The sequence below is a fragment of the Corylus avellana genome, chromosome 5 (assembly GCF_965113065.1).
Source record: "Corylus avellana chromosome 5, dhCorAvel1.hap1.2, whole genome shotgun sequence".
NCBI lineage: Eukaryota > Viridiplantae > Streptophyta > Magnoliopsida > Fagales > Betulaceae > Corylus > Corylus avellana.
Window position 1 is genome coordinate 2,437,735 of NC_142494.1, and position 12,033 is coordinate 2,449,767.

At 34.5% G+C, this 12,033-nt stretch overlaps 1 protein-coding gene across 2 annotated transcripts; it reads right to left on the reverse strand.

Moving 5' to 3' along the window:
• Positions 1-7,277: 7,277 nt before the first annotated feature.
• On the reverse strand, positions 7,278-11,674 carry LOC132183038 (cellulose synthase-like protein H1). Of its 2 annotated transcripts, XM_088516192.1 has the most exons (10): positions 11,317-11,674; positions 10,896-11,220; positions 10,488-10,613; positions 9,887-10,003; positions 9,549-9,761; positions 9,334-9,448; positions 9,081-9,256; positions 8,432-8,782; positions 7,560-8,103; positions 7,278-7,455 (listed from the first exon to the last, which is right to left on the reverse strand). In XM_088516192.1, exons 1-10 carry the CDS (start codon positions 11,571-11,573, stop codon positions 7,382-7,384), a joined length of 2,298 nt encoding a protein of 765 aa, XP_088372318.1. In that variant the 5' UTR covers positions 11,574-11,674; the 3' UTR covers positions 7,278-7,381. The 2 variants fall into 2 exon arrangements, with proteins under 2 accessions (XP_088372318.1, XP_059452413.2); XM_059596430.2 differs by lacking the exon at positions 7,278-7,455 and having other exon boundaries at positions 7,466-8,103.
• Between the last annotated feature and the right edge of the window lie 359 nt (positions 11,675-12,033).

The following is a 12,033-nucleotide window of genomic DNA, read 5'->3' on the forward strand; positions in this document are numbered from 1 at the left end:
GAAGAGTATCCAGTTTTCTTTCAAAAAAAAAAATCTGATTGATGTTGTCAATTGTCATAATTACGTCTACTTTCGTAGAGTTTTCCTCTTAGAGCATTAAGAGCAGCTTTCTTATACATGGTTATTTTTCTTAAATTTAAAAAGAAATATTAAAAAAGTCACAACAAGTCATTTATAGCAGATTTTTTATATCACCTCTAAATATTATGATCGCTATAGTACAACCCCATATATAGGGTTGCAATGTACTAATCTCTGTGCTTATTAAAATAGGAAAAAAAAAAAAAACTCACTCTCTCTTGAATCTTTAAAAAAATAGAGAAATAAAAAAATAAAAATAAAAATAAAGAAAAGTAAATAAATGATATTTAATTAGTATAAGGAATGATAAAGGGAAGCTATTATGGAGTATATGTAGATAATGAAGTAAAAAGTAGTTTTAATTATTAAATGTAGGGAAAATGACAAGAAAGCTGGTAATAATTTTAGATGGAGTTTTCAATAGTCTTATTTTTAAGCCTTTTAAGTACATGATTTTTTATTTTTTTTATTTAATTTTATTATTTTTATTTTTATTATTATTATTTTGTGTTACTTTAAAATGAGGTAGTTTTTAAAATCACTACTTAATCAAAATTTAAGAGTGATCAGTCACAAGTTAAACGGTAATTTTAAAAGTCACATCATTCTTGGATGAACGCAAAAGTAATTTCTAGCATTACTCCTCGCACGCTTCCCCCTTTATTTATTTATTTTTTATTTTTTTGTTAAAAAGAGGATAATTTTTTTACCTTTATATATATATATATTTTGTTAAGACAAACACGTGTCACCAATTTATTAGCATTGACATGGCACCTAACAGAATTCATCAAATATTTTGACGTAATTTCACTGCAGGGACTAAACTAATTTTTGGCATATCGTAAAGACCTATTAGTTCATTTTGATACCAGTGAGAGTTAATCGTAAATCAAATAAACTAAAGGGACTAATTTTGCATTTTTTTCAAATTTTTATATGGAAAGAGTGATAATACCCAACAAAATATTTAATGGGTTTCTTACCAATTGCCTGACCAAGGGCTTAACCCATTGTGGTCTTTCTACACAAGTGCAGAAAGAGTAGTGCCAATGGAGCTGACTTGCATATGGTGGTGCCAATGCAGTTGATGGGTCACGTGTTGGAAGGCACCCTTACCGAAATTGCACAGTGGCTAACCGAGAGCAACCCGGTTGCCAAACGCCCTCCTAATCTTTAGATCTACAACAATTAATATATATAATATCGTAAAAAGACTTCTTATCAAATTAACTTATTCAAATAAATTTTAAATTCTCTCACCATCTACCTAAACATGTGAGTTTTATATAAAATTTTGAGAAAAATCTTATTTATATCTTATGTTTTTCATCTAAACTGAACTTAGTGATCATGATTCGGTTTTCAATTTTGATAATAAAGTCTCTAACTTTTGTCCAAATTTTTAATGAGTCTCTCTATAACTGTGGTCAAAGTTCAAACTTTCTATTTGCTACGACAATCTCAATTGACACATGAATGTCACTTAATATCATTAATATATCATTAAGGGTCAAGTCATTCATGGAAAACAAAACAAGACTTAAATCTAAAAACAAAAATCATCTTTTTCATCCTCCTAATTTCTTAGATTTGAAGCATTAAATGAAAAACTATTAACTTTGGCACTAACATTGATATTGGGTCCTAACATGGACCCTAAAGTATTAATTGAAAGACACGTACATGACAGACAAACTTCGATGTTGAAATGATAAAGGGACAAATATAAAATTTGGGCAAAACTTGATGACTTTATTCTTAAAATTGAAAACTCAATAACTAAATTTAAATCAAATTCAAACTTTGAAAAGCTAAATATAATTTTTCCCTAAAATTTTTTACGTTATCTTTAAAATTGCGGCTAATATTAATTCTTACGTTATATATATATATATATATATATATATATATATATAATTCTAATTGCCATGAATTTTTAGGGGATTAGGATCCATAGCTTTCTTTGAGATCCTTATCCCATGAATCGGTCCCATATATGGGCCATAGCTTTTCTTTGATAGTGAGATGGTAATCATTAAAGCATATTCATTGCTTTGAACAAAGTGAAATGTGCCTTTTCACTATTTTCCTTTTTCAAACTACATGCTAGGCATCCTAAAATGATTTTCACATTTTACGATTTTTACTTCGACGTAAAATAATGGTCAACAAAAAAATTTTTTTTTTTTGACCAAAAATTTTTCTTTAATTTTTGAAAAATAATTTACGGTTTTGAAAATCGTAAACCATTTTCTAACTGTGAACATCTCATTCTTAAATTGACGGTCATGGCCAAGATCCGCCAAAAATCTCGCTGAGAATTGCTTGGGACCTGCTCAAGACTTGACTGAGACTCGCCCAAGACCTGCTTGGAACCGCGCCAGGACCTGCCCGAGACCTGACCGGACTTGAATGGGACCCGCCTGGACTTGCCCAAAACCCGACTGGGACCCGCTTGGTACCTGGCCGAGACTTGACCAAGATTCACCCGGGACATGACCGGGACCCGCCCAGGACTTGACCGAGACCCACCCAAGACTTGCTCGAGCCCCGCCGGGACCCGCTCAGGACTTAATCGGGACTTGCCCGGGACGCTGCCAAGAACCTAAATACTACACCTTTTTATCACTCTTATCTTACTAGGTTGATGTGTTCGGTCCATCATATAACTCATTGTAAAAATCTTTTAAAAAAAATATCAATTGTAAATAGACAATGTCATATCAGCCTAGGGCCTAATATTTAATATTATTATAAGAGTATATAAAATATTTAGATCTGTAATCTAATCTTGAGTTAAAAATAGCTTCTATGCTTTTCAAATTCGAATGGAGAAATCATATTCCGTGTTTGGTGGGGGCACTAAAAGCGGTGGTGGGTCTACTCTAAAAACTCGTTTTACTCTCTATTGTCCACCGCAACGATTACCTAAACAACTGAGATCATAACACGTGGCGATCCAAAAGTGTCTAATTTGGGGTCACCAGTTTGAGAACAAAACTCTGTAGAACCGCGTAGGATTTGCTTTCCAAAGTATGTGCTGGAAAAACGAGTAATTTTCCGTGATTTCTGACGGGACACACGGTATTCTCATGTGCCAAATTTTCTCACTTCCCAAACACGCCACCCTTTTGAAGCTTCCTCTTTTCTGTGGTCTTCACTCTTGGGTGGCTCATGATCAATGGGGGACGTCGTTTCTCTCGTTGGGTCCACCTCAAATGGAGGGTCAGGATGAAGTGGGCCAAAGGGGGAGACATAAATGGGGAAATTATGATGGTAAAAGAATGGAAAGCTTTTTTTTAAAAAAAATAATAATTATACGCGGAAACTATATATGATTGGCTTCTAGGTCAGCCTTTATACTTTTTGCCTGCTGGCAGCTGTTGACAGAAATAATAATAAAAATGAAAAGAAAAAGGAATAATAAAACGGAAGTAATTAGATCAAATTTATCCATTCTTGATCAACATCTAAAGATAGAAGGGAGCCTAATTGTGTGGGAAAAATAGAAATATATGATTCTTTAGCTAAAATTTTCTAACCAAAGACAAATGCTCCTATGGGTCAGTGCCAACCCAACCTTTATATGACTTAAGGCCCCCAATTAATACTTATAAAATAATTTTTTTTTTTAAAAAAAAAAAAAACATTTTTAAGGCTACAATATGGTAAAAGAGAAACTAATAAATAATCTCTAATATTAGTTTTTGGATTTAGCACATTTTTCAACATTAGACCTGCCCGGGACCTCGCCGGGCAGGTCTCGGCGGGGTCCCAATCAAGTAACGGACAGGTCCCGGTGAGTCCCGAACACGAGTAGGTCTAATGTTAATGAGTGGATGAGTAACAGTTTCATGACAGAAGGAAAAGTTCAAATCAAATGGGGGGACGAAACTAGTATCAAAGTGTGGAAGGATAAATGGTTTCTAACTACTAGATTGTATGAAATAGCTAGATGAAGGCACAAATTGATGGAAAGTTTCCCTAATTAAAGAGATATTTAATGAGAGACGTTGCCCCACCTAAACGGATCCGGATCCTCTCTAGTCCTTAAAGGACTGGAGAGTATCCAGTTAACGGTTTGGATTTCTTAAAAGAAATCCAAGCGCTAAAAATGAGACACGTCAGACCTAAAATAAAAGAATAAACGGAAAAGTTAACTTCAGACTGTACAACGGAGAAGTTAATATCTCAAATCTATTTTTTTTTCTTTGCTTTCTTTTTCCTCAGACCCCACGAACAGTACTCAAAGCATCGACCCATCACCGCCTCGGAGTTTTCCAGCCTCCCCACTGCGTAAATTCCAACTCTCACACTACTGAAAAGCACCTATCTTGGAAAATTTTCACCATTTTTGGATGCACCCAATTTGTTATTTCAGATTCTTCTGATTTTGCAGGAACCCAGTCCAGAGAGACTTTCCTCAGCTAAGAAAGTTCCCAAGTGAGTTTTGTTGAAGTTTTGTTGGGTTTTCTTTTTTGTTTTTGGACGATTTTTGTTTTGGGTTGGTGGGGAATGAGCATTTGTATTGGGCGAATGGAGTAGAAGATAAGGTTGTTCCACAAGATTGACTCATTCAAATGAGTGCCGAGACCCTTGAATTCAAATGATACAACCACAACTACTGCCATTATACATGATCTAGCACGAATTTTGGAGTAGGAGCAAACGGGAAGAGCAAATCATTCGAGAAATAATCGTCCATTAGCAACAAATGTTTTTTGGGTGGAAAAAATATAAAGAACCCAAAAAATAGAAGTTTCACCGCTACCAAACAGAGGAAAAAATAAACACAAGCAACATAATGATTTCGAAATGAGGAGAAAATTAGGGATCTGGCTTAAGCTAGATCAAATTAGAACGACCCCAACTACAAAAGTCAAAAAATGATGAACCCAAAAAAAAAAAATAGCCTTCAAAATAAATGAAAAATCCAGCACCGAAAAGAGGAGAAAATAAACAAAAGCACCACAATGATTCCGAAATGAGGAGAAAATTAGATCGACCCATGAACTACAAAAGTCAAAAAATGAAGAACCCACAAAAAAATGAATGAAAAATGAAGAACCCAGAAAACATAAATGAAAAATCTGGCACCAAATAGAGGAGAAAATAAACAAAATCAACACAATGATTTCGAAATGAAGAAAATTAGAACGACTCATGAGCTACTAAAGGAAAAAAAAAATGAAGAACCTCCCAAATCCGTCCCTGCAACTCTTTCTTCACGCCTTTGCCTTCATCGTTCTTTGCTTTCTTTTTTTTATCTTATTTACTGACTTTTTTATTCTCTAAAGACTGTCTAACGGAGAAGTTAACGTTAACCTACCTTCTTTTTTTTCTTCTTTTATTCCAGATCCGACATGTCTCATTTTTAACGCTTGGATTTCTTTTATGAAATCCAAGCCTGGATACTCTCCAGTCCTTTAAGGACTGGAGAGGATCCGGATCCCACCTAAACACGTGACAATTATTATTTTACAAACCTTGAGATATTTAAATATTTTAAGAAATTATTTATGTATGAAAATTCTTAGCAAAACCAAAACACTATAAAGTGAGTTCAAAAGCTATTTCACAATAATAATAATAATAATATTCAAAATGAATTTCAGGCTTCAAACAATCATACAACCTTGAACAATCAATGGACATAGGTCATCGATCAATCGAGCCAACTTCGAACGTTTGATCATAACTGAAAATCGAATGATCAACCCCTAAGGATGAACTTTTGAGAACAAAAATGCTTGATTAATTAGGATTTACGTCGCATGATTATGATCTTTTTTTTTTTTTTTTTTGACATGTTCGCACAAGAGGGGAAAAGGGAATTTAAACTAGTGACTTCCGCTTCATTAGGCGTGGTCTTAGCCGATTGAGCTATCTCCTAGAGACCATGATTAGGATCCTATGGTTATGTTCATGGTTTCTAGTGTAGTATATATGCGTAATATTAGAATGTGGTTTGTAATTTTGTGAAAGTAATTAGTAAGTAAAGCATTTTGTGAAAGTAAGTAAATACCTACTTTCACAAAATGCTTTACCATGCGACATTTTGATTAAACTGAGCGTTATTCTTTAAATACCTACTTCTATTAAGTGATTATGTTATAAGCCTAATGTTTCGATTAAATGTTTATAAATGTATCGAAACGAATATTTTACTTAATTACGAAGTGATTTATGATTAATGAACGTAAGTGTGGATTATCATGTATAGATGGCTGCCAGCCTGCAATATATGTTTGTACCATCAGAGCTTGACCCTATAGTCAAGAGATTTATGTTTATGTTTAGCTTTGGATTCAATAATTTTATAATATGACTGGTACAACTATATTTGATTGGTGGTCACTACCGACTAACTTCATTAATAAGTGTGGGCCACCTAGAGTCCAATACGGTTTGGCTACTAGTAATGGATATATATATATATATATATATATATATATATATATATATATATATATATATATATATATCACAAATTGCATAATTTCTACATTAAACCATATTGTGAAATGTCTCTCGAATTATGCTTACTCCGATCTATCTCAAATAAACGAATTTTCTCAATAGGCACAATAACAGAGCAGGCCTTATAAATTTTGTAAAAACCATGAGATTCTCAATTATCAAGTTGACAAAATACATTTTGATACCTAAGTCTTGTCACATAAAAAATTATGTTATAATTTATTTATTTACTAAGTCGTGGACTTACGCAGCTACTTTTTCACCTCTAAAATACCTTGGTGTTTTGTAGATTAATAGGTTTGCCATACTATAGGGTTGAGTATTTCACTGGGATGCACATGCCAAGCAAAGAGCTTGTATTGTCATAGATTAGATAGAAGTTGTTAAATTTTATAGTATTTCTCTTTGGAAGCTCTAAGTTTGTGTCAATGATATTTAAATGGTAGTATGGAAGATAGTCCCATTTGTCTCATATCTGTCTTTTTCGCTATAGTTTACTTTGATAGTTAAAATTTGGTGTATATATAATTTGATAGTGCGGAGATACTATGACTAATACTCCGAATTAATTATCTTAATTAATTTAATTTTAGGAGCGTAACTTCTATGGAGGTCACTCATCCTAATATTATTCTCGCATAAGTTTACTTAACTGTAGAATTCTGATGGGATCATGACCATCACAGCTTTAAAACGTGTTGTTGTCATAAATGGTGTAAGTATACATATAAGTATATCCCAATCTATAAACTTAGGCGATGTGGGATGTCACAAGTATAGTAGAGTAAGGTTGAATGTAGTCTCTTGTTTTGGTCCTTTAGAATACCACGTTGACACATACATAAGTGGATCTGATCATCAATGTTTCCAGCAAAATCATGTACACTCCATCTGAGAAAAATGTAATTATATTTGTATGTATTCATTTTCAACAATTCAAATCTTAAAAAGAATATTCGAAAACATTATTATAAGTGCATGAACGAAGTCTCAACCCATTGTGGTCCATCTACACCAGTGTAGAAAAAGTAAGGCCAAAGCAGCTGCCTTGCATATGGTGGAAATGGGGATCCCATGCTTTCCTTTTCCAAACAACCCTTTCAAAAATGGCCAAAAGCATAGCAACAACCACACACTACACAAGACCTCTCCTAGCCCTGACCCATGCCCATCATGAGCTAGTGGTTGCAGCTTCAACAAGCTCACAATTAGTGCAGTCAGGTGTAGTAGAAAAATGGTTGTCCCTGGCACGAAAACTGGGGACTCGTCAAAGGTGAACCTCCCAGCATCATTATCATTCATAGAGTCACTAGATTGATCTTTTTTGGTCACTTCAAAAACTGTCTCTGAGATTCCTAAGAGCTTCAACACAACACTCAGAAATCCGAAGAACCACGCTGTAATGGTCGTAATTCTTGCCATTCTTTGGCTATTCCACCAAGCTCGGATTGATTGGCCAGTTCGTAGGTACTCGGATAAAGTGTATAGGCTGTAAATGACAAAGAGAGCAACTAGTACCCAGAAGACTGGTTCATCAACCTATATATATACACACACTATAAGCTTTTAAAAAAGAAAAATAAATCTATCAAACAGATTTAGAGCATGTCTGGAATTGCGTTTGAGAAATAAAATTTTTTTAAGTCAAAAGAGCTTTTAGGCAAAAGCTTCACTTTTAAACTTTTGCCAAAAGTATTTTTTGGCAATTTTTAGGCCTTTTAGACAACAAAAAAACGTTTTTAATTTTTTTAACAAACGAGTACTTTTTTCTTCAAATAAACTTTTTTAGTGTTAAAAACACTTTTAAGTCCCTCAAACGCAATCTCAAACTTGCCCTTAGAGTTGGACGGTTGTCGTTTGTCCTTACCTTTGGTAAGAAGGAGGAGTTAGTGATGATACAATACACTGGAAGAGCAGCATAGCATAGCTCAGGGATGGAGCGTAGGCCCCAATAAAGGAGCCACAAATAGGCCAAGCATTGCCTGAATTGGAGCTTCTCAAACAGGGCGGCAAATATGGGACAATTTTTGCTCACTAGAATTTCAAGTAGGCCAGTGACCCACCTCTTTTGTTGGGTCATTGCAGCAGGCCCACCCGATGGTGCACACCCTAAAAAGGCCGGTGGGTTGGGCGTGCAAAAGATGGACTTCCAGCCTTTTTTATGTATTGTTAGCCCAGTTAAAACGTCCTCTGTCGCTGATCCATATCTCCAGCCCAACTGAAATGGGGAAGCCACAAACATGAGAGAAGACCCGGAGACAGAAAAATTATAATAATTAAGATGATAATAAGGATGTGTATCACAATATTGTTTCAATCGAGACAAAAAGAAAAGGAAAACAAAATATCCAAATAATTAAAAAAAAAAAATCCAAATGGTAAATCATTATAATGACCAAAGATCAACATAAATTGCGATAATAGATTTTAAATGCTTTGTAGCATATAATGGAGCTACTAAAAAAATGTTAATATGAGCTCTCAATTAAGGGATTCCATATTTGTTGGTTACTAACCTCCGTACCCCAGCTACTATTATATTCGTAGCTGCAATTGGCGACTTGGTGTGCTGCTTTAATAGAGTCTGAAATATGGTTGGGTGGATCTGTATTCCCTTTTAAAGCATGAGCTGCTGACTTGATCAACTCTTTTGAACTCCCAAATTCTAAAAGCCAATTCTCAACCAATTTTCCTATCAAAGGGAAAAAGAAAAATATAGTCACACAATAAAAATAAAAAAATAAAAAAAAAAGAAGGTAATTCACATACCGTTTATTGATTCCACATTATCTGGATATAAGCCATAAATAATTTTTCGTCTATGGAAACATCCGGTTCCCCCATAAAGCGGTCCTTGATGTGCAGTCAATCCATGCGTCATATACTTTGTGAACATGCAAAATATGGTAAAGTACTTTGACCAATTAGTGAGTGACATTTGAAAAAAGGAGGAGGAAAAATATATTTAAATAAATTTGACGCACTTCAAACATAACCACAAGTTGATTGCCATATGGGTCATCTTTTAATCCATCATAGAACATCTGTGGGAATTGAATATATGCACTTTCTTTTTCACTCTTGGAACCTAGTAGCAGGCACATTGCATGAAGAACAACTTTTGGATTGTTAACAAACATATCGCAGTCTACATTCAGCATATAGGGAGCATTCGACATCAATCCAGAGACTCTTGTCTATATAAGACAGAAACAGTTCAAAATTAAAAAGAAATAATGTTAGGATTTACAAGTTATCCTTAAGAACTAAAAGACTAAATGAATTATAAACTAATCCTTGGGCATAAATAGCATGATCTTACTAGAACGTTCATGGCACCCGCTTTGTAATGATGTGGATGCTTATGTCGCTTCTCCCTAGACACATACACCAAATGCGGTAATCCATCTGCAAGACCTTCCTTGTTCTCACACATAACCTACAATAAATTGGAAAATGTTTTGAGTTACTACAACTTCTATTACAATTTTCTTATAATCTCATGTGAAAATCTATATAGATTGAAATGTGTGCTGCCTCGTTATCATTTACAATTTAGTGATTGATATAGTAAGTATTAAGTGGACTAATATAATGGTTTATAAACGTGATAAGTGTTATATAGATTGTTACGTCATTCATATTTTAATGGTTGATATGGTAAGTGTTAAATGAATTGTTGCGGAACATATAGTAAAAGCTATAGTTATCCTAGTAAGACTCCAACAAAATTATCTAAATGATCCTTTTTGGAAATTACGTATCATCTATCTTGAAGATATACCTTGCTTGTTCTCCTAAAGCTTAGGGTAATAAAAGTGTATAAGTTCAATTCCCATAATATATGGTCACTGGTCACTAGTCATGGGACTATTTTGCCAATTTGTACACGGCCAGCAAAATCTATAATATATTGAGTTTACCTTGATAATAGCTGGATGGTTTTTGCGATCTACATTTAAGAATTCTGCAAACTCCCCTCTAAAATCACATGGCATGAACTTTTGGGAGGCATCCTCAACTTTATGGCAAAGCTGCTCATACTCAACCTAAGGAATATCAAGTTAAATTATTATTTATCATAAAAGTATAAGAAATGATAAATGGTAAATTATTATAGTGTCATGTTAAAAGAATATCATTTTAAGACTTTTCTTCGCAGGGTACGCTATTTAGTAGACTCTTATATATACAACTATCATATAATATGAGATGATCCAAGAGCTAAATATCATTGCCACATCATCAATTTCTTTAACAGTCGTATACGAGTTTACTAAATAGCATTATTCAAAAACTAATTTTCACGTCTAACTGCAGCTTTCGATTACCTTCATCCTTTTCCATTCTTGTTGGAACTCCCAAGAGCTGTCACTGAATGTTAGGGATTTATCGGCAAAATATCTAAATGGAGCTCTAACTTGAATATTGTACTTCTTACAGAATGGAACCCAGAGCCTAGCAAACTTTGAGGCTTCAGAAAGAGAGTAGTAGGTCAAGGGAGAACAGCCATCATCGGATACATAGCAGGCTAGCTTGTGAGTTGGGTAATCAACTGCCAACAAAGAGAGCACGGTGTTTATGGTGATGATAGGAGGTTCAAGCACAGAATCCGCAGTTGTCACAAACATGTCCACTGAGGGAAGCTCCGTTACCCTATCAAAGAAGAATAATAAATACAAGGGATCAGATGAATATGAAAGCTTTCCACTAAAACTTTTATAGAACATGTTATAAAAACATTTATGTTACCTTGGCAAGAGGTTGTCTGGGTATGTTTTGTATTCAACACGATTCCATTTGATGCTCATGACTAGAACCCAGGTGAAGGTGAACCATGATTCGCATAGGAAGGCAAGGAGCCAAGTGAGGCCACGGTCTTTGAGCAAGAGGATACGATAAACAAGGAGAGAAAGGAGAAGGAAGAGGATTATGATATCAATGGCTCTTTGTGCAGTGTTTTTCCGAGTAGTTTTGTCACATAAAGGGAGAAAGTTGGTAGTGGCCATGTCTGTTCTATAATCTATTGAAGATTTGAAGATGTTTAAATATCCGGGACATGTGTTTGTGAATTTATAGTAGAGACTAGAGAGCAGGTTGTTTCGTACATAGTTGCACAATATGTTTCTGCGCATGAATAGACACCCTATTCATGCGCAGAAACTAGGTCGTTTTTAGCCCATTTTTTATTACTAAAATAGACACCCTATGCAGCCTTTTGTGGACTAACCATAAAAACATAGTGAGATCGACAAGCACCGAAAGCTCAAGAAAGCAGCCGATGGCTGTGAAATAGAGAGATCATAAGAGAGAAAACAGGTGGCACCTTTTCTCACGCTTTAGGTGGCTTAGAGAATTTAGGAGTTTTCTTTCTTGTCAAAATCCTTTTTTCTTTTTCTATTTTTTTTTAAGGGAAAAATCATATCTATAATAGTCCTTAAGTTTTCAATTCCAAGTAAACAGTTTTTA